This window comes from Boleophthalmus pectinirostris, unplaced genomic scaffold, assembly GCF_026225935.1.
Source record: "Boleophthalmus pectinirostris isolate CB_2022bp ecotype Guang Dong unplaced genomic scaffold, ASM2622593v1 HiC_scaffold_21, whole genome shotgun sequence".
NCBI lineage: Eukaryota > Metazoa > Chordata > Actinopteri > Gobiiformes > Gobiidae > Boleophthalmus > Boleophthalmus pectinirostris.
In genome coordinates this window covers 14,126,086-14,150,483 of record NW_026571175.1, presented here as the reverse complement: position 1 = coordinate 14,150,483, position 24,398 = coordinate 14,126,086, and the positions used below count along the sequence as shown (strand labels likewise).

General features: G+C 36.8%; 1 protein-coding gene and 1 pseudogene across 4 annotated transcripts in view; both read right to left on the bottom strand.

The window, feature by feature from the left end:
* Positions 1-216: 216 nt before the first annotated feature.
* Positions 217-24,398, bottom strand: part of ctdp1 (CTD (carboxy-terminal domain, RNA polymerase II, polypeptide A) phosphatase, subunit 1) — a 63,865-nt gene continuing 39,683 nt past the window's right edge. For all 4 annotated transcript variants that reach the window (XM_020932643.2, XM_055156892.1, XM_055156894.1 and 1 more), the window contains one exon: positions 217-2,512. In XM_020932643.2, the coding sequence (XP_020788302.2) occupies positions 2,326-2,512 (187 nt within the window). In that variant the 3' untranslated portion in view covers positions 217-2,325. The remainder of the gene's footprint in view (positions 2,513-24,398) is intronic.
* On the bottom strand, positions 7,365-7,482 carry LOC129410174 (5S ribosomal RNA; annotated as a pseudogene).

The window sequence follows — 24,398 nt, the reverse complement described above, 5'->3', positions numbered from 1 at the left end:
TGACTTGGAGCCATGGGGTCTATTTGTTTGGGTGTCACTTTTATGGCTCCCAAACAGCCCAGTTGTCTCCTGGCGAGCTATGAGCGGTAATCATAATTTAACATCATAAAACCAAGGGCAGCAAAAGGCTAATGCAGAAATCCTCCATTTGGTTACATGGTTTATTTCATGCATGGTATTTTTAAAACATTAAAAAGAAATGAGCCAGATGGGATGGAGGTTCAAACAACATATTTATTTGTGGAGATTTTGATATTCGTCGCTGGGCCAAGTGAGAAACAAGACTTTACAAACACTATACATGTATGTCATTGGATAAGCATAAAATAAACCAGTTAAAGGTCATTCAATAGAGGAGATGTGGGCTGTTCTATATAATATAATACAAATGCATAGGAAATGTGGTAGAAGGGATGCACATTAGCACAAGGGGCTTTGAAGTACAAGATATCACAAAATATACAATAAGTGTACTCTTGAAGTGGAATGGTTCAGTTCAGAGTGGTATTGCACTGTTTAGTTCATGTTTAGGTGTAGCAGAAAAGAGCATCAATAGCAAAAAAGATCACCATTATAGACATTTATATTTAATGGCTGTAATTGAGGCTGTGTGTATCAATAAAGATGCCATTTGGCTAAAACCATTTTGCTTCTAAAAGCTTTATTTTAAATGTAATATAAAGAGGGTATTATGCAAAAATCATATTATAACATTTTTCCTCATCTAGAACATGCATGAAGTGGTTTTAGATGTCATCCATGCATCTTTGAGTAATCTTGAGCACTGTTCGAAACCCTCTTTGGCAGTGCAAGGCTGGCCAATGCTCATCCCACAAGTCTATGTAACCCACGCTCCTGCAAGGCCTAAACAATATACAAAAGAATGAAACAAACAATACACTCCAACTTCACAAACCTGATGCAATGCGCAGTGGTTTTATGAGCAGGATAAACGTAGATTGTGCTGCAATAGTGCTCTGAAGAGGGAGTAACTTAGTGTGGTGAGCAAGGGCGTGGGAGAGCCAAAACTGAAACTTTAAATAGATTGTTTTCAGCTAATATAGCATTTTCAAAACAATTAAAGGTAACATGATAAAGTAAATAGGTTATGTTTTAATCAGATTATAATTCAGTTTTTAATCGCCATAGCGCCCAGCCCTGTTTCCATGTCCAAATGATGTTGACCGTTTACATAAGAGACCATGTACCTAAATCCAAACATATGGCCTATCAAACTTACTTTACTTTGTGTTGGTAAGTCTGGCTGTCAAAGCTATGGTAAAATACACCTAATTTTTGTGCAAAATAAGCACACACACACCCATACTATGATTTGTAGCGAAGTCCCATGGAGCGCATGAGTATCTATGGCTTTGACCATGTAATGAGTCAGCACATGCCAATCTGAACTGAACCGGACCACAGCAAGGAAGGAAATTCAGATAAAAGAACCAAACTATATGTTCAATTGGATAAGACTGTGGTTCACTCAGCAGAGGTCCTTAAGGGGCTGCCAATATTTATCAAACAGATAGATTACATGAGTATACAACAATGAATAATAAAACATATATTTTGGGAAATGTAAATAGTTTGTATCACTTTCGTTTAGGCCCAAAAAAGGTCTATGTTATGATAAATTTTGCTGGTAACAATGTGAACATTGAGAAAAGTATTTGGCAAAATATTAGCAATGACAATGCAGTTTTTTCTCATTTCTAAATGCAAATGAAGAACTGGCATATTTTTTTAAAGTTATTAGTGCACCAATAGTCCATAAAAAAACAACAAAATCACTTTATAGAAGTACAAAGTATTCAGAAGTGGAAGAAATGTGACAAAACACATTCAAATGTCTAGAACCACTGTTTAAATTTATGACACCAAAGATCGGCCAAAACAAAGTACAATGTTGTAGTAAAATATTTAGCTGCACATCCTAGCAATACTATGTGAAAACTCTTTGGCATTTTCAACCAGCTTTTTCTTTTAATATGTATTATTTTCATTTTTTATATTTATTTTCTTATATTTTTTAAATCAATATAAAAATTGACATTAGGAAAAGTAAAACAAAAAAGTATCAAATCGTATCTCTTCTATAGGTTTCGTCACAATAAAACGTCAAAATGTTTTTCCAAAAAGCTATCATATACCAATGCTACAAAAATCTATCCACTTATTTACACAGCGCGTCAACTGTACAGCACATTCAGCTCTCGGGACACACACAAGTTCAGAAAAATAGCTTTAGGTACCACGTTTACATTATTTTTTTTTTTTTCGGGGGTAAGCGCTAAATTTGTCCATTTCCTGATTTGAATTTTACATGAAGTCGTTGAGTTCTGCCTCTAAAGCTGCGGCCATTTCGTCTGCCTCTGAGCCGCTGTCTTCCTCTTCCTCATTAGAGTCTTTGGAGGACTCCTCATCAGAGCCCGCCCCCGCCTTCGATCCTTCGTCATCCTCCTCCTCCTCTTCCTCCTTGGCTTCATCGTGCTTGCGTTTGTGGCCCCTGCGCAAAAGAAAAGCCGATTTAAATAACAGACTCGCGTACGTCGCTTTATGGTCGGCAATAGGATTTAGTGGAACGCCGGATTGGGAGAATTAGAGGCGATGTCTAATATTGAATTGCTGCAAGCCAAAATGCTGCTGCCTTATTTCAATATATAATGAAGATAAGGAAAATGGCTGACAAGCTAATGTATAATGAAAGCCGTTCTTTGTCTTTGGTTATGCAGAGAACAGAAAACTGATGTATGCTTATTTGCTTAGTACTGCCCCAATATGTTTATAGACGATTTTCTAAAATAGACATTTGATTTTTATGCAGTGTGGGCTAATATTAAAAGAACATTTGCCTCAACATATTTTTTCATGACTTGCTCTAGTACAATCGCAACTGAACCTGGATCACCAGTGCCTTAACCTGTATACAGAGTACACAAAGATGTTTTTCTCATTCTCAGTATATGGACAGGCCTCATGTGAAAGCTCAGCATCTTCAGAATTCCCTCCCTGAGCTTCAGAGGCTGCACTAGCACTGATTCATGACTGACTGCAGATGCTGGGGTTTTAGATAGTGATCATTCAGAGCAGAGGGAGTCCTTTTAGATTTAACCCAAAGGGATTTTCAGCATTGAAAGTGCAGGCAAGTTAATACAACACAACTCTGACAACACAAATCTGGTCTCACGCTACAAGCAATTATCTGTTTAAAAGTACAATATGGTACTTTCTAGAGCTGGCACATCACCTGCATGATTCCACGGAAATAGAATTAGTAAAACCACACTTGGGAACATTTTACATGGAGACATATGTTTTATGCCATAATGTGGAATCTTACAGCATTTGTATGGAATGCTTTTCAATGCTATGAAAACATCCATTATGAAAAAAAAAGTTTTATCCAGGATATTTTTTAGCAAAAAAGTTACATACTACGGCATTAATTTCATTGATTCTTCTGTTAATATTGTAGTAAAAAGGTGTGTACAAAGTTTTGTTGCACTGAAAATGTACAAATGTTAGAAACTTGGAAACAGAGCAATTCTGATTTTCAGAATATGGACAAGGGCAGAGTTGTATTCTTGACGGCAATTATTATTAGCAAAGCATTCAAAGGGTCATGTAGACGCCTGTTATTTTCAATTTGCAGTCCACAACTTTCAAGTGCACTCAACTTCAAGAACAAAATGATCAAGCTTCCCTCCGCTGAAGTAGTCAACAAATTGAAGCCTAATAATTATGAATGTTAGCTGCAATTCTTTGTTTGGCTCACAGAAAAAAATAATGGGATGAAAAGAAGGGCCATAATTTGTTGTACTGTACTTGCGAAATGAGTGTGCCCCACTGAGAACTGCACTTTGAAATAAACAAAGCCACGTTCTCCATTTTCCATTCTGTACGCCTCAAGGTAAAGACCTATGCAGCACAAAAAAAAAAAAAAAAAAAAAGGAATAGATGATGAGAACAAAGTAATTCTGTTTATCAAGGACTTCAAATGGAACACATGAAAACAAGGACCAAATAACAAGATAGGGTTACAAAGACACTGTTAGCCAAAACAAATTGGATAGGCTAATCTGATAACGCCTTTGGGACAAGAAGAAGGCTTGAGATGAAAAGGAAAAGCCTCATCAAATTTAATTCTACGACACTCTTGGGAAGCACTTAGGATCCAGAGCACTGCCAGATGGGTGCAGCAACAGCAGAGCAAAATCAGGGAATGTAAAAGAAAAAATTAACAAATGAAGAAAATGTAAAAGTACAGTTTAGATTTTGGCAAGTTGTGATTGTGGTGTTTGTTATGACAGAATGGATGGAATGGGTTTATTTTTAGTGATAGTGATAGTTTTGGATAGTTAGCCATGCAATTTCCTCATGTGCATGGAACAAGTAAAGGTTACCTTATAACTTTTTCTATTAATATAAAGCAGATCACTTAAGTGTATACAGATCTGACCACTGCATCTATATTACTGTTGTGGAGTTACAGTTGGATATGTCAAAAAAGTATGTAAAGTATTAACTATATTACTTATAATAAACAGGAATGTCTGCTCTTCTGTGGTCAATTTTGTTGTCCCTTAAAATTTTATGCACTACACAACATGAATTTTAGCATATAGTCTGAATATTGTCATTCTAATATTTCCTCCCCCAAATAATATTTCTTATGTCAATATTTGCCCATCCCTTGGTAGTACAAATCTCTGCTTGGTCATATTTTTTATAGTTTATAATCGTTTCAAAGTGCTGTTTAGTTCATTTAACTGAGTATGACAATAAAGTCAAGGGAACAGCCAGCACATATTACAGTATTTGAATTCTTGGATATTCAATAGTGTTTAGGTGTGACAGTGTGCGCGGAGGCCTTATTAGCCTGGTGCAGATGAGGTGTTTATGGCTTGAGTGTGGTGGGTTATTGTGGTCTGACATAGGCGCTCTCATTAGCCCGTGGTGTGCTCTCACACACAAGGCTCACCTCCCTGAACAGCACGGCTCCGCTTGTGTTCATTAAAGGTCACATGTCGGCTAATACAGTGGCGCACTGGGTGACATGACAGCTACGGCCGGCGCCCCCTACTGATTGCTGTGTGGGGGCGAGAGGCGGAGGCTCAAAGTGACACCCAGTTTTATTTTCAAAACCACAGATCCAGGATGAACTGTCAAGTAAGTGGCAATATGACACAGGCAATTAAGTGTTTTTAATAGGACACAGATAAACAAACTATTACTACAGACTACTTCTGATCACAAAAATAAAAGGTATTTTAAAATCCTTCTTTAGTATGTAGGCATGTGCAAGTCATATAAATTAAAAGACGCACTATGTAACTTTGACTTGCCTGTCTCAATGGAGATGTTTTTGCTCTTCCTGGAAAGTTCCACAGTATGTCATTCAATGTATCCATCTCAAAGGAGACAATTATTTGGTGGAACCAGGCCAAATTACAGGTCAGATCTGTGAAGAGATGAGCCCACTCACTCACAGTAAGAATGCATGTTATTAAGATAATATGTTAGCAATAAATATGCCAATAATTGAATAAATGAAAGATAAATAAATGCTTGTGGAACTTTCCAAACAAACAAGATCTCCATGGAGACGAGCAACTGATGGACCCTTAAACATTTAATTTTATAATTATTACTCTCTCTTTATTTGCAATATTTATGTTAGAATTTTTGTAGTATTAACAGTAAACGTATAATCTATAATTAAATAAAAGTTATTAAATCTTGCATTGTACTGTTTTTAACTAAATGGCTGTTCTGCAATGATTCTTTTGCCATTACTTTAAACTTTTTTCTTTACTAAGCTCTTAAATATCTCACTGCAGATGTTAATTAGACATTTCCATCTAAAATATTGCCAGTGAGTGCAAAAGAAAACAAGAGTGATTCATGGTAAACTAATAGAAAAAGAATCAGAGAAGCTAAGTGGGTACATTAGGAGTGAGCGGCTTTGTGTTCCCTCAGGCCCCAGCAGCTCGATCCCATTTCCAAATGTTAAGACTGGAGACACATGAGACACAGGAGACACAAGAGATGGTGGGGGGTATTTGGGCTTGACTTCCTTTGATTTGCATCATTACATCCAATCTAAGTCCTCCTGTATTAATCCCACCACCCACAGACACATACGCCGTACAGTCCCAAGATGTGTGCGCTCACAGACAGCTCCCAGGCTTCTCATATTGGTTAACAATATGGATAAAACAGTACACATAATTCAGGGTTATTCGCATTATAGAATAAAAAGAATAAAAACTTCAAAAAAGCAATGTTTATATTAACATACTGCAATCAAGGGCACTTTTGGTTTCCTGACAAAATGACTAATACTTTAGAAAAACTGTTTTAATGGACATTTTTGTGAAAAGAATAAACTGAAGGCCTAAGCAGTGACCTTTTTGTCTCCATTTATTCATGGTAAAAGAAAAAGGAATCAGAGATGTGAATTGTGAGTCTTAATAAATCCTTGAATCCCTTGAAAAACATGCATTTTTACTTGTCTCCATGGAAGTAACAATTTATTAAGCAGGAATTACTAGTAAGATTCTTACATTAGTTGCCCCTGAAGCACAAAGATCATTTTGTTCCACTCAATGCTTCACAAAACCAAACTACTCAAAATCTTGAAAAAAATAAAATTGAGCCCCATCTCATCTCGCAGCACCATTCGCACAAAACAACATCAAGACACATCACACAGCAATAACATACTACTTTGGAAAGTGTACTCAAGGCAACACAGCACTTTAAGACTGCAAAGGAAGAAGGTAGAAAAACACAGGGAGGGTGTGGAAGGCCCAGCAACTTCAAACGCCTGTGACAGCTCTGGTTTGGGCCAGAACAAAGGCATGAGTCCAAACAGCAGAGTATAAATACATATGAAATAGCTCATAATATAGAAAACAGGAGGTAATGAGCTATATAATGAACTAAACTTCAAGGGCAAAGATGAGCAGCAGTTTTGAAAAAACTTCCACAGCTCCAGATACAAAGGTCCCATCTCCAGAGTATACACTCACGCTTTTCATGCACAGTGATTTCCAATATGGGTCATAGCAGTGTCTGCTCCAAGTAAATAATAATAATACATCACTTTTATATAGGGCTTTTTTGGACACTCAAAGATGCTTTACAGAGCTTTATTCATTCACTCCATACCCAGTGGTGGTATGCTACTATTGTAGCCACAGCTGTCCTCTGGCAGACTGATGGAAGCGAGGCTGTATATCTGCCCCATTGGCCCCTCTGACCACCACCATCACTCACGCACACAACACTTTTATACAAGGCAATGTGGGTGAAGTGCCTTGCCTAAGGACACAACAGTTTTTATGACTGGTGCCCCCCTGTGGCACCTGATTTTCCCCGCAGTCTCCCATCCAAGTACTAACCAGGCCCAGCCTTGCTTAGCTTCTGAGATCTGATGGGATCAGGCTTTGATAAGCTAGTATGGCCACAGTTCTGTGTACATGCACACATAGCTAAATACAACTTGTTCAGTTTTTCATGTTTTTTAAGAAAGTAAGCTTTTAAGTATAGTTAAAAATGAGTATTTAGTAGTATAAAGTAGAGAGAGTATTTGGGGAAACACTATTACCGTTCCAGCTATTATTTTCATCCAATCCCAATTAACTAAATTTGACCTTAACAAATATAAGTTAAATCAACACCACTCTATAGGCCCTTAGGGTGCAAAATTTTAAATGTCAAATTCCCAGTGTTACACAAATGCTCACGGTTTATGGTTTTCAGTTTCTCAACATTTAAACTCCAATCAACCTAAAAGCACAGAGGCGACAGAGTCAAATACAAATGTCACACCACAAGGGAGTTTACAAAGGGCAAATATGGTGGGAGTTTAAAAAAACAACAACAAAAGCAAAACAATTTTCAGAGCATAAGAATTAAACTGATCTACATGAAAACAAATTATAGGGCAGATCAGTGGAGAGGCTACCCCACTCACAGAAAGAATGCATGTTTTTCAAGACATTTATTTTACAAAGAAAACACCTGTAACTGAATACATACAAGATGGATATGTTTATTTCCTTACTGGCTGGGAATGGACCCCCCCCAACAGAAAAAATTATAGAATCATTAAAAGTGCGTTATTTAACTAAACTTAGAAAAAGACTTAAAAACAATCAAAACGTCATCTGAATTTGCAATGTATCATGTAGACTGAACATAGAAAACCTCTCACGTACAACTCCACAAGTATGTGATGGCAGGGAATTCTCATATGACCTCCTCTTCCTCCACCTCCTGTATCATTTTTGTCATGTGTGTCAACCGCAGATGCCTGGATATAGATTCTCTCTCGTTGGATATGGCTGGCCCTGTATGCAGAGACCTGATAAGCAGCACAGTGGAATGATTGTTTTTACAGTGGCTTTATCTGGCTCTCTCTGCCCCTCATTATATCAGCATACTATGAAAAGTGACAGAGGATGATAAGGAGACAGGGCTGCTGATGTGGGGGTTGTACTATCGAGCTAAAAAGATGTCACTTCTGCTTAGCGCTGCATGATAGAAAAAAAGATACTCCAAAGTGGACAAGTGTAAGAATTAGGTCAACAGGTTCATTATAGATTATACTGATAAACTATATATTACTTGAATTTTGAAGCTGTTCCAATCAAAGGATCTCAGAGGCATCTCTCTCCATCTGATGAAAACTGGACATATGGTATTGATTTGACAGTGTTTATCAGCACCTCAAAGATCAATTTCAGTTCATCATACAACCAATAAAAACATTTGCTTATTGTGTCAGGCATTTGAGGTGGTCAATATGCCACAAAAAAGCAACATTTTCAAAAGCCAAGATGATTATTTTGATCTCATTACAATTCATGCACAGCACGTATTGTGTGCTAACTACTGTAAAACTACACTAGAACTACCTGCTTCTTGTGGTTGGATAAATCCACCTGTCATTCACTCAGAGCATGACAGAGGCTGACCAGCAGGAGTGGGTGGGGAAAAACATCACAGAGAACAAATCAGTGGTCAAAAAGTCATCAAACTTGTCAAAGCCTAACTTTGACAGATTTCAGAAGTTACACAGAGCCGGGACTAGTAGGTACTTGGATGTGAAAGCGCAGTGAATAAGAGCTGCAGCAATGGAGCCCCAGTTGCCAATAATAGCTATAGCCATAGCCATAATAGTTTAAATAAATAACGTTTGAATTGTGTATGGAAAAGTGTATGGAAAAGCACTATAGAAAACTAGAAGAGAATTTGAGAAACATAATAAAATTATTACTTTCACATTGCTACGCTCCACCAGGACTATTTTCCCATTATACAGTATGATTATAGTATTCAAGACGGGCATTTAAGATTTGTTCATCCATCGTTTGAGTTGAGTTGTTGAGTCTTGTGTATAGGCAGGGATAGTTCATTAGCAAGACTCAAAAGTAAAGGTACAATCATGACATTTTTATAGCAAGGATTTATTGTCAACTTCTATTCCTTTCTGCACTACCGGCACAAGAGTGATGTAACAAACTAAATGCTGTTAAAATTTCAGAGTTCATCTGAAGTTGAATGAAAATAAATGGAGTGCAAATTTCTTGCCATGGTTTCAAAGACTGTACATGTTGTTGTGGAGCTCAGTGCTAACCTGCCCGTTAGACTTTCCTGAATTTGGCACTTCCATTTTAAGCTTGGCCAAATATGTCATCAAAATCACCTATTATGTGCTAGTTTGCTAAAGGGGTCGCACAAACCATTTCTGAAAAAAAAAAACATTCTTGCTTTCATTCATTGAGGTGAAAGCTGCGTGCCTGACTGGCCTACTTTCAGCATGAGGCAGTAGACATGCTGACACAGGCAAAGTACTTTCCTCCCCAAGGCCGCCAACCCCTGCCAGCACCATGAGGCTTGTAAAAGAATTATAAGAAAAAGGGTTTTATGCAACTTTAATGGACAGGTTATTTTCTATGCTAGTTGCTTTAACCTTTGTGGCACGTATTGAATTTCATAAACTCACCAACTGGATTATTATCAAGTCTTTTCTGAGTAACTGATCCGGAGTTGGGCTACTTTGTGGTTTAGACATAATTACTTGGAAACAAATAGTCCCAAAGTGTGAAAGAGGTGTGATTCAAAGTCACGGTTGCTCCCTGTATGTGTGAAAAACAACCCCCACCCGTAGAAATAGGATCAGATTAAAGGACCCAAGGGTGCCCTCTCATAAAACGCACAGCTTTGGTGTGTCTGCCCATCTTGCACTGGCTGCTGCTGGGATCTTTTACACAAATGGATTTGGAGACAGGGCTCTCAATGTCAGGATAGAGAAAGCACATGTGTCAAGGATGGGTCGCCTAAAACTCATAAAATTGTTGATAAAAATAGACTTAATAAACCAGGCTAAACAAACTACCAGTCAATATGTACACTTTAAAGACCCCATAGAATTCTGATCTGGGATCTGATTTACCTCACAAAACTTCAATCTCTCCCCCTTCAGTTGAGACAGTAATCACTGAGGTGTACTTAATGCAAAAGGTAAAGCCCAGGGTGACTGGTGTAAATGCTACACAATGGGAGCTCTAACCTGGCCAACACAGAATCGATGGACAACACATGCCTCAGTACATCCATGGATCTGTGGATTCTTTAGGGAATGACTTCTGTGTTCAGCCCATTCACTTGGAACAACAGGAAATCTATAAACATGACCAACAGTGTCAGGAGGCATTGTTCATCCACAATGTTCAAATACATTGTCTAAAGGTGCAGAAAAACAGACATTTACTGCTCCATAAAACACAGTGGAAATAGCATAAATTGATGTTCTTATTCTCTCATGTTTGAGTGAACACTGCTGAAATGTCAAGCACCATTTTCACATATTCTCACAATTCATGATGACACTTGTTTTTGTGTAATCGTTTGCAGTATAACTGTATTTGAACAAGGCAAACACTTTCAAATGCAAACTATGCATAATGCTGCCAGTAAAAAAAAACAAAAAAGCACAGTTGGCATGTTAGTTGTTGTTAGCATTGTTGCGAAAACAAAACTTGGTTCTGGGTGCTAAAAGTTATGGAAAGCACTTGTACACTCATGTACACTTATTGCGTGTTGAATAATTAGGATCACTTTGAACCATGGTAAAAGACAGGTACAGCACATTTACATTAATTACTCAATTATGTTTTGCCATACACTCAATCTCAATATGTTCTCACTCTGGCTCCCAGACTAAGCTCTTCAAGTCTGAAGTAAATTTCACTCCATGTTCAGCCAGATACACCTCCAACTTTAGAACTTTTGTGATGACTCATGTGGCTCCCGGGAAAAGCACTCCTACCTCAGCATCCAGCCAGTCCCAAACTAAGCCACTTTCAACTAAGTATGCAACGAAACAGAACCACAACAATAATTTATTCCATTAGTTTCATCCTATTAATAGATTAGACATTGAATTTTTAACTGACATTCATCTTCTAGGTCTGTAGTCAAATAAGGCATTCTTGGTTCACTAAAAGCATGTCTTGCTGATCAATTAGTTGATAAAAAAGGGGGTACGGCAAGAGCTCTCAAAACGATATATACATATTTATGTATCTGGCCCAAACTCTATCCACAAGACTGTACCGGAGGTCATGCAAAAACAACTATTTATGCAGAAAAAAGTACTAGGAAACTATATTTTTATAAAGATGGATTAAACTGCCTTCAACTAACTCACTCACTTCTCCTTTCTACTGTTGTCCCATAATAATAATTATAGAAAGGTTAGTCAAATAAAACAAATTATAGCCTACTAAGGCTCCATCAACCAATTAATCAACTAAACAGCTACAGCCCTAACATCTTCTAAAAAATATACCATCAAGAAAGACAAAGAGTATTCTACAGATTTCAGAAAGTATTTTAAAATGTGGAGAAATAGTACTGCTAGTAGGCATGAATACTTTGATACTCCCACCTTCGCCCATGTCCTCCTCATCAGTGCGTGGTGTGGGTGGAGAGCCCTGAGCAGTAGTGGGACTCAGAGGTTCTTTCTCACAGCCGACTAATTGCAGCAGTGTGACAGGCCGCTGCCTAACGAGATCCTCTTTACACCTCCATTGTTGGCAGACATCAGCCACAAGCATCACTCTCACACATTTGAGACATATATCGCAAAAACACTAATTGACTACTATGCTGGTGTACAGTAACATTCATAGTATTGGTAGGTTTAGGCTGCATATACTTTGGGATGATAAAAAAAAAAAACTGTGGTTGGCAATGGTTTAACAATACTGGCCCAATGAGAACCTACATATAAAATGGTAAATGGTCACATTATTATATGGCACATTTCTACCTTCAAGACACTCAAAGCTCTTTACTTCAAGGAACCACTCACCCATTCACCCACCACTGTGCCCAGACACTGGGCTGAGATGGATTAAGTGTCTTGCTCAAGGACACATCAGCAGCATGCATCTGTGGGAGCTGAAATTGCACCTCCAATCTGAGGGTCAGTGGATCTGACCACTATTCCAAAGATGTTTATGTCAAGAGTAGCATTTGAACCTTCGAATCAGAGTATAAGCACTCTACCAGCTGAGTTAATGCCACCCAACATATCAGACTTGGTGTTAAATATTGTACTAAAAATGTTCTTGAGCCAAAATTGGTTCAAGTACAGACATAACTATAAGCAGTTCGTGAGATCAAAATATGGCCAATGGATGCTATCTGCATCTAATTTGAAATATTGTGCAATAATCAGGAAGTGAGTGTCAGCATGCCAGTTGTTATTAGCTTTACTGTCACAGAAAAGCTGCATTGGTCTCAGAGTAGTGAATGTGATGTGCTTATAGATTCATTGCTGTGAATAATTAGCATGCCTCAAATGCATAAGGTAAGAGAGGAACCTTTTGGACCTTTGCAAACCGTTTAAAATGATTCAATTTTTCCTCTTTTTAAAGCAGAAAAAAATAAGGTACAACACCTTAAACTAACCCTTCCTAGTTTAAGAGTAGTTATTTTCTGTACACCACAGACAAAGACAAACCTCAGATAACCCTAAGGCTAGTGAACTCCGTAATATATCTTTTTTGAAAGAAAATCAAAGGACTCAACACTAAGGAAATGAAATGTTTAAAATCTGTATTCCAAATCATATTTTAACCTTAGATGAACTTTACCATATTTTTATAAAAAAAAGCCTTCATCAGATATTAATATCTGATGAAGGCTTTTTTTGCCGAAACGTTATTTTGTTAATAAAATAGTATTTGGACATCGGCCAACCGAGTGTGCTATGCATTTTTTCACCCTGATCTGGCTACTCCTTGCATTTGCACCTCTGCAGAAATCTTGGTGTGCGTTTTCTGTTTCTTTTTCTTTTTACTTACAAAAGTATTAGCAATATGTTCACAACAAGAGGAAGCCAGGAAAGCCCTATGAACCTGTAGAACATATATTATGGTTGAATTTTTAAACTGAAATATCATTACACTTTCAGACAAGACCAACTTCCTTCTCAAATCTTTTTTCAAGGTCCACTAACACCTAAAAAAAAACACAAAGTTTTTAAACCAAGAATAAAAGAAGAGCACAAAACAAGCTCATCTTTCTGCAGCTCACAATTCATAGACTCTGTGGGAGGAGCCGTAGCTCAATAGCTGAAGGCTGAACCAAGATCCCCCAGTGAAGGTGATGCCCTTGTGAGACAGCCGGATGTTTTACCGCAGTGGAGGAGGTCGGGGTGCGCCAGTGCAGTGTGGTGATAGTGGTCATAAAAAACGGAAAAAGAATGATCAGATTATAGAAGGTCCTTACAAACACTCATCTTAATTTTTCCTCCACAAAATAAATCTTTGAGGGTGAGGTGAAGGCTTAGTGAAAACAAACAATGGATATTAGTCGGCCAGCGCTCCCGAGAAATGTGCTTCATTTTGAGATCAAGCTGAAAATAAACAATTATCATCATGGGAAAATATCCTCTTGTGTTTTTTTATGACAAGCATTGCAATTACGATTTTATTTGAGATATAAGTTTAGATAGAAAGATTCTGTTCAAAGTTCACATTTTAAAGAGGGAGCATTTTACTTCTATGTGGTATTAACTAATGACACATAACATTGCCTTGTAACATTTAATTTTGTTGTTTTGAAAAAGCTGTATTCACTCTGAGCCCTCCCCTCCCCTTGCTCTGTCTTGGTGGCATCCTGCTAATGAAACTACTGCACATCGCATCAGGTTTATAAAGTTATTCTGTACTGTTTTGTATCCGGCTTTTGTATATTTACGGAAAATTGCAATGTTGAAGCACAGGTTACATAGGCTTGTGGTCAGAATCTTACTGCTAACAATAAGGAGGTTTGAATGGATCCTGGATGACATATAAAATCTCTTCAGGTATGTTTTCGATGAGAACAGGAGCGAAAACATTATAACATGATAGAAAGCTCCAAAATAATAGATTTTTTGTATAATACCTTTTAAATACTCTAGAGGGTAGACATTTGAAAGAAGACTGAAACCTAAAGTGATAAAGTCATACAACAATCATATTTTAGAACATGTTTGTAGAGGTCTGAACTAGTTTTCTTTTTAATATAAGACAAGAGAGTTTTTTAAATTTTGTTTGCAGAGGAAATTATATTGCTTAAATAAATGCCATCTTTGTGAATTGCTAATTGTGACCATTGAAATTGCAATTTTGATTAGATTGTGAGGCCAAGAGCTAGAGAGAAGTGGGTCATATTGCTTGAAGTTTTCCTACTTCTGTATTCCATTATATACACGTGAAAAGCCTGAGTAAGCATTTCTATTTCCTACTTGTACCATGCTTTGCGCCGCTGAGCTGTGCGTAACAGGGACAGGCAAAGTCAGCTGTTCACAGTGGCCGCCGTGTCAGCCTCCCATCAAACCTTTGTCACATTCATAATTCCGATTTCTACCGTTTGACATTTTCCAGGTGGGACTTCCACCTCACAGAAACAAAGCACAGCATCACTTGATTAATGGAGCAGGGAAGTTCGTCAACTGAGCAATTGCTTTTTAAGTTTGGTTTGTCAAAATCTGTCAGACATTTCGGAAAGAGCAAGCATGCTGACTTTTTATTGCTAATCTGAAAAGACAGCTGCTATATTGCTACATTTATAACAAATAGTTTTTCGACTGTTCCTTTTATGTTAGGGGTTGCCACATATCAGTAATTGCTTGGTTATTTTGATAGATTTTTATGCTAGATGCCCTTCCAGTCACATTGCAGAAAATCAACACTTAAAATACTACTAAAACTAATAATTAAGTGAACAATACTGAAAGGTATACATTTCTGAAAAGCTTTATAGATGGCTTGAGCTTTATCAGAACTAAGGATGCAACGATCCAGTACCAATACTAGGTCTGTAACAATAACTGAAATATCATGATATCGTATCGTCAAAGTTTTCACAATAATATTGTGGACCATCACAATATATCGAATTACAAGTCTCTCTTCTTAAATTAAGAGTTATGGTGCAGCAGTGGCTAAAAAAAGACAGAGGGAACTACATAGACCATGATCCTTTGCTCCATTTCAGTGTAGACTACAAGACGAAATAACAGTTCTAAGCACTTTTAAGTCTCAGTTCTTTGGATTAAGTCTTGTCAAGGCATTTTAAGAGGAAAAGTAGCATATTCAGTTCTGTTCACAGCCTCCACAAAATATCGCTATAAATATCATGAGATGTATATTGTGAAAATATTGTACCGAGAGATTTGGATATTGTTACATCCCTAATCATGAGCCTCCCCAACATATCGCAATACATATCGTACCGTGAGGTTCATACCGTGATGATATCGTATCGTGACACTTGGATATCGTTACACCCCTAGCCGATACCGATTCCAATACTAAAGCTTTAAAGAACTGCCGATACCCACTATCAACCAATACCAGTGCAAAGACTGAAAACAGCATTTATTACCTTTGAACAAAAAATAAATAAAAAGACAAAACTGATAGAAATGTGTTATGTAACTTATTTATCCTTCAAGTGTTTTCATTTTTAGTACATTTAGTATATTTAAGTCCAAGAATTGTAGTTTTAGTCAAGACAAATTTACAAAAATACAATTAGAACTAGTCAGGTCAAAACATTATGTCTGAATGCAGTTAGGAGAAGATATACTAGCAGATAACTTTTGTTTTTTTGTCACCTTCTGGCCAGCTAAAGTTCATGGGATTTCTATTCTACACCTCAACATCAAATCACCTGAGTGTTTTTTCCCCTCTGTGTCTGGACAAATTTGCGCACCTTATTCCCTAAAGCGATCTGACAGCTGACCTTATAATAAGTCCAGCAAACTACACTACTCACCTGCAGCAGTCTCTGAAAGTAAACTCTGGACAGTGAAGCAGAAGCAATTGAGAGCTAAGGTCGGCTACACCAACTGTGATTCTGTGGCTGAGCGGTGCCACGGGTGTAATAATGCCACAATGACAGTGCACCCTCTGTAAAATAAATAAGTAATGAGCCAAACAGTGCTGCAGCCTTTAAAGTGCCCAATATTACGCTATTATGTTATAATGTTGTTTCCTCATCAAAAAATACTTGGAATTTGAACACACAAACCCTTCATATTTAAGGTTGAGTTAAACAGAACACTTTGTTACACCTTGTGATGTCATGTGATAAAACAGAAAGTGCTCCACTGTGTTTCTAAACCTCATATACCTTTAGAATTATTTGGATAATTGCCAGTCTGTACTCAAAAATAGGCAAAAGGTAGCCATTAACTTGAAAACTATCACTAAATGGCTTGGATGTTCAAAACTACAGAACTGATAAGCCCCGCCTCTTCATAGTGACATTTCACTGTAGCAAGCGGTAAATGACTACTCAACAATTTATTAATATTTGTATGATTGACTCTTCATTTTTCAAATAATTGTGACTAAAAACAGGGATGCAATGTGGGTGGGGACTAGCCCGGCTGGCACCACCTAGTGCCCCTGCTCAATTTAATTTCTCTCCAGCAACTAGGTCAGGAATCAAAATACACTAGACGGTTCGCAAAAACTCCAGAAGTGTGAGTTCAGGCACCAGCCAATCAGTAAAGTGCCATATACTCAGTGTTGTCAAAGATTCCTGAGATCGAGAATTTAAAGCTGGAATAAAGAGAATGTTTAGTGAATTTAATCAGGGGGAAAGACGTTATTGCCCTTCTTCCTACGGGATTTGGGAAAAGATTAATATACCAGTTAGCCCCGTTAGTGGCGCATTACATACGTGACTACCAAATAGCAGCGATTGGTTAAATGATAAAAAGTACCCACCTACCGTCGAGTGAACGAATTCTAACAGAATCAGGCTAGGTACGGACAGGCAGTAGATAACAACAGAACAGGACAACACAATCACAGTCTGACTAAAAGTAAAATTGATTTCCATTTTAAGTTAAAACTAGAGATTAGCTTTGGTGGCATGGAGCAACAACAATGAACAAGATTACAAGTTTGCCCCCTTTAAAGAGAAAAATCGCAACACAGTACTTTTGATTCATCAATTTGTTTTGCTCCAGGTCCCCGTATCAGGCGTGAAAAGATGTCTAATTTACTTCCTTGTCTTGTCGCTTCAGTGAAATGACTTCAAGACAACTGCAAGACAACGGCTTTCATAACTGCTATTGAAACAGTTTTGCAGAAGTTGTCCAGTACCATTACAAAGATGGCTAAGGTGTAAGGTTTAAAAAAAACATTGGCCTGAACACAGTCGGAGAGGCAGAGGTTTAATTAAAAACGTGTGGCCACAATGTAAACACAGAGATAAGAGTCACCATCTACACATTCAAATAAAAAATGTCGTACACAACATCAACTAAAAGTCACTCAATTGTAGTGGAGTAAACACAATCCTCTCTTCATGTTTCATTTACTTTTTTTGTGAGGGGCGGAAAATCATCACTTACACTCCTGTTTAGGAAGTGTGTTTAGATGGAACCGGTGATAATCTTTGGCGTTCATTTTGTCTGGACAGTAAACTCGATTCAAAAATATTTACACCTATGCATGCACACTTAATGTAGTGTAATATTTTGATTTGTCTGTGATACATAAATTCCTGATGTGTGCACAAAAATAAGAGAATAAAATCATCAATATGAAAAACATGTGAACTGCTCAAAATGTACACCCAAAAAGCACTTTACTGATGCACACTGGTTTCACACTCACAGATCGGTAGCTCTATACCATACCGGCTTGTCAAAGCCTGATCCCGTTGGTTAGTACTTGGATGGGAGACGACTGGGAATACCAGGTGCCATAGTGGGGTGCTAGTCGCAAAAACTGTCATTGTGTTCTTAGGCAAAGCCCTTCACCTACACTGCTTAGTATGAAACTGGTGTGTGCGTGAGTTATGGTAGTGGTCGGAGGGCTGATGGTGCAGATTCAGTCTGCCCCAGGGCAGCTGTGGTAGCTTACCACCAGGTAGGGAGTGAATGAATAATGATCTGGAAAAGTGTCTTTCTGACATGTCTGTGAAAAGGGTTATATAAATAAAAGGGTTATATAAATAAAAGGGCTATATAAATAAAAACTTACTTATGCGTGGACACCCCTCCAGCTGCACACAAGAAAATCTGATTCACACGTGTAAATATGTCTGAATGGATTCTCTTCCCATAGTAAACAAATAACAATTAGTTGCAAATGTAACTGTTTAACAAAAGCTTTAAACACATCCAGATGTTATGCTGCCATCTAAAATCCAGTTAAGGACTTTTTCAAAGACACATGCTGTTAATGAAATTGGTCCAGATTAAAAAAATTCCATCTGTCAGTGATTTTCTAGCTGTTAGGATGAACTAATGCCAAATGCACAGCACTTCAACAATGTAGTGGGATCTGCTGAAACAGTCTATTTAAATGGAACGTGTGGTTGGTTGAAAATGCATCTATTAATCATGTGTCAGAAAATGCAAATAAATCCATATGCACTAGTGTACTGGTTTATTTATTGGATGCTTTTTTGTGTGATCAACAAAAGTATGAAGTTCTGTTTACCAGTTTGCAAGAGAATCTACACAACACAGCACAATACTAAGTGGTTTTAAAATTAAGTCACACATCTAATCTACCCACAATATAAACAAAAAAAACACTCAGCTTCAGTAGCTGACAATGTACGAGTGTGCATGCATATGAAACAATCTATCCCACTGGATGTACACAGAATGAATATAAAATTTAAAGTGCTACATAGTGAAACCTTCCAGCTTTTACTGATAGATTTCTTGATCTTCTTAAAATGATCTCTGCAGATCAATTACAACAGTGTTCCTCAAAGTGGTACATGTGCCACTGGCAGGATGCAAGCTCCTTCAGGTGGTACTGTGTCAGCTCTTTAGTTTATGGGATTGCCTACTTTAGAATTACATTTTTGTCCTCCTTTGGATAACTTCTTGTTTAGAACTACAGTGGAAATGAATGAAATTCCTCTTTTAGACCTGGTTTTGTTCTAAATTAGACCTGTTCTAGTCCTGTTACACACTTGATTTAGACCTGGTGGTACTCAAAAAGCCAAAACTTTTCTTTGGTGGTACTTGGTGTCAAAAGCTTGAGAACCACTAGATTACAAAATAACAATTACAAACTGCTGAATCTCGATTACAATTTGATTAATTGCACAGCATTGCTTTGTAATAATATGCAGTTCAATCTCTCAAGTCTAATTGGCACATTGTTTAACCACAAATATTTCCATTATGACAGGAATAATTAGATTGTGCCATCATTATGTAACAGGTGTTGAAGGGATCGAGATTTCACACTGAATGTTGAAACGCATTAGAACAAGGACAGACATATCGTGACCACATTTCTTTACACAAGCTTTTCTCGCAGTTTCCAGTACAAAGGCAGTGCGGCAGACAGCTGTACTGTACCATAGCCGGCAGAGAAACAGAAAAGTACTGTGGTGGGTGAAGACAACAGTAGCAAAGAGAGAGAGATACAGAGAAAGAGGCAGGCCAAATTGCACAACATGGAGAAAAAGGTGTATTTTTACTTTTGCTTTTATCTCTGAGCACACGGTGAAAAAAAACACACATGTTGATGACAGTACCTAGCTTATATATCCTGAAAAAACTGAAAAGACTAGCCAAATAATCTGTAAAAATGTAAGGTGGGGGTTAGAGAGGTCATAATGACACAATTAGAATTTCAGCACGTGCTAGACTGTAATGTCACTGAAAAAACAACTGAGGTTTTAAATCACAGAAACTTTCGAGTATGATCAATATGTAAAAAACATGCAGATTGTAGATTTTTGTTTTGTTGTTTCAACCACTATAATAATGAACTGAAGCCTATCATTAAATAGAGCTACAATTACTTTATCTTCCTGTTTCAGACTGCACAATGAATTCTGTTATCCCTTTACCTGCTATGTATTGTTGTCCATATGCTGTACTGTATATTCCAATATTCTGGTTAAATAGTTAGATTTAAGTTGAACATGCCTGCTTTGACACATAATGCACTGTATAAAAAACGCAAATAAAAAGCTTGGTGTTCTGCAAGTAAATAAGCATTAGTAGGCTGTATGAAACGTATTGGACAAACTGTAAAAAAAAACAAAAAACTGTACAAGCATGGCAGTACATATCTGGAATATCTTTTGGTCTTGTTATCCAAAACATTAGATGCAGGCTGTTCCAAGTTAATTTGATCAAAATTACTCTATAATCAAGTTGTCCTGATTCAAAGTGTGATTATGATTTAATCCCTCTCAGCAAATTTCCATAAAAATGCATTAAAAACAGTGGAGACAAAAGCTGCCCTCCAGAGCAGATAGTGAGTATATTAGCAATGAAAGTGCTTTGAAGTTTTCATAGTGAGATACCCAATTATACCACTCATTATGCTTTATGAATATACAGTGTTTAATACTGTAGCATTACGCCAACAATGAAACTTGCAGAGCTAATCTTTTTACAATACAAAAGTGAGAGATGAGTCAACTCAGCGCCAACTCATCTCCCAGGGAGCAGAGAGACCGGAGAGCACTGTAGCCCATTTTGTTTAAAGCTGACAGTTCTGACACTTTAATCGATACTATCAATCCCTGTTTCAACTGGTCCCTTTAAAAAGTCAAAATGAAATAACTTCTTAGATCTCTAATAGATGGATGGATTCTTTGAGCAGTTTAAACAGTTTGGCAGCTCTCATTCGTTTGTACTTGAGTGAAATAAATTTAGAGAGTAGGTTAGACACCAGCTTGTTCACTTCATGGGCATTTCATAATTTTAAGTATTAAAGCAGTAGGGGATTTCATGGTCAAAGTTCAATAAAATACATCTTGTGGAGATAGTATTTCAGTGTCATTTTGTAATACCTAGAAAGAAAAAGCAGAGAAAGAAAAGCATTGTGGTATTTATTTACTATTTTCAACAATACTGTCAACAATACTACATTAAAAAAACTACAACCAAAGAAAGACTTCAACCATACTCCAGGATGAAAAGTAAAATACCATCAATCATCTCAATCTGATGAAACCGCAGTAGCCCAAGTGTACTACAAGGGAAATTAATTATCTCTGCTGTAATGAGTGTCGGCTTGTGATGGCCCTGACAAACTGCCCAGTGTTACAAGCCCATTTACTGTAATTAATCTCAGGTGCCATGAGCTATACGCTGAAGGCACGGCAGAGCTTCCCACAAATTTAGTGACAAAATGCTGAGGTGCAGGAGATGAAAAATGAATCCGGGGCTAGAGCTGAAGGGAGAAAATGGATTTTCTAGTTTATAGACAGAAAAGTGAACTATTGCATATTGGAGGGCTCAGCATTAGAGATTATTTGGATAAACATATATGGTCAAGTTTGCAATTTGAAAAGGAGAAAAGAGTTAAAGAGCCTGTGTTATGTTATTTTCTGATATGATTTCTGTTATGTTGTTTCCTCATCCTAAACATACCTGGAGTTGTGTTTTGTTTCATTCACACATGTTTAACACACAAACACTGCATATTAAGGCAGTTCCATGTTGTGATGTCAAGTGGTAATACAGGAAGTTTGGATCATTTCAGCCCTGAAATTGAAAATCTTTTCTGAAGTGAAGGTAAAAGGGAGCCGTTACCTTGTAAGTCACCACTACATGGCATCACAACATAGAACACCGTATTTTGCAGGATTACACAAATGCAGGATTACACAAAAATGTGCAAATGCAACAAAACACAACTTAAAATTCAGAAGAATCAATTCGCTTAATACTCAACCTTCAATACAATACTTTATATTAATGAGAAAATGAACTGTGGTCTGTGCTAAGGACACTACTCAGTCCTTGTTTCTTGGTTTACATCATCACAGAGGTATAACACTCTATATACAATAGAAGTGTCTCATGGTGTTTTTTAACAACTGTTATATTGCTTTGAAAAACTACACAAGAGATACATGCATGGTAAATTGAGTTCCAATAGAGGTTAAAGTGCCAAGGATATTAAAGGTAAACTGTGTGTGTGTTTTTTCATTCAAACGTATCTCGTCTTTTTTATGCACTTTGGTCACAGAAGAAATGTAAAAGCAAATATGAGGTCAGGGCTGTTGTTTAGATGCTTTTACTTTGAAGATGAAAGCCTGTATGAACTGAAATGTGCACAAAAACTGATGAAAGCAACAGAACCCAGAGAGATAACAAATCATTACAAACTCCGCTTTAGCAAAAGAGGACACTCAAAATGATGCAGCCCCTTTAACAACCAATCACCATACTCAATAGGGATGGAATGATACAGTTTTCTCACGATACAATACATATCTCAATACACGGGTCACGATATCATTTCGATTTTGATAGGTCTTAAGATGTCAAGAAAAAAAAATCTCATGTCATTTTTTCTGCTAATGAGTGTAATATAATAACACATGATGTTAATGAAACAAAACATGCATTACAGTACAACTACTGTACACCTGTAGTTTATATGTGAAGTGTTTTAGTTCATTTAGTTCTGATTTACAGCATTTTTATTCAGTGAAAATAAGAACAGTGTTTTTCTCTTTTTGCACACACTGCACTCTACCTTCTTTCTAGACATTGAAACTATGTTATATTACATAGAAATGTCTCAACAGACCATTTTCAGAGGAAAACTTATGAGATAGTCTAAGAAAAAGATTGCGTATATTGCGAGCCGTGTTGCGGGTGCATATATGCATTTGATTAAAGCTGATGTAAAGCTCTACAGTATTTACATTGTCATTCCTGGGTATATCAACGTAAAATAAAAAAAAAAAAAATTATATATATATATATATATATATATATATACACATATACATATATACGCACACACATATATATATATATATATATATATATATATATATATATATATATATATATATATATGCGTGTGTGTATATATATATACACATACATACATATATATATACATATACATATATATATATACATATATATATACACACACACACATATATATACACACATATATATATTTTTTATTTTATTTATTTATTTCATTCATAAAGCATAAAAAGACATAGACAAGTGTCACAACATCAGACACACAAGAAATGAATGAAAAGGAGCAGAAAGAAGAAAAAATCTTATGTTATCTGCCCCCCCTTTCCTTTTTCAAGACAATACATTAACACCGATGGTCACTAAACATTCCATATCAGTTCAGGCACAATTTCTGATCAATTGCAAACAGTAATCTTCACTATTATGCACAACAACTTATTTTTCTTTTTCATACATACACACTGCATTCGATTTTATATGTTTTTTAAATATCATCATTGTACTTGATTCTTTTATTTCTTTGTCAAGACTATTCCATAAATTAACTCCTTTCACAGCAACACTTCGCTCCATAACATTGGTTCTGTATCTGGGTTTTTTAAACATGTAGGTTCCTTTTAAATTGTAGTGGCTTGTTCTCATCTCAAACAGTCTTTGAATATTTACAGGTAATACAATGCACTTTGCTTTATACATGACTTTGAGGAGACTTAAGTCAACAATATCCTGCATTTTCAACACTTTAAGTTGAGCAAATATTGGGTTGAATGGCTCTCTACAATGACTGTTGGTGATAATTCTTAAGGCCCTTTTTTGTAAAATAAATAAAGGTTGTAGGTAAGTTTTACATGTTGAACCCCAAATTTCCACACAGTACATCAGATATGGTACAATTATAGAGGTATACAAAGTTAATAATGCTGTACTATTTAGTGAGAACTTTACTTTATGCAGAACAGCAATGGCTTTGGAAATTTTGCCTTTTGTGTAATTTATATGAGACCTCCAGTTTAGACCTTCATCAATCATAACTCCTAAAAATTTAGTTTCATTTACTCTTTGAATCTGTATCCCATCT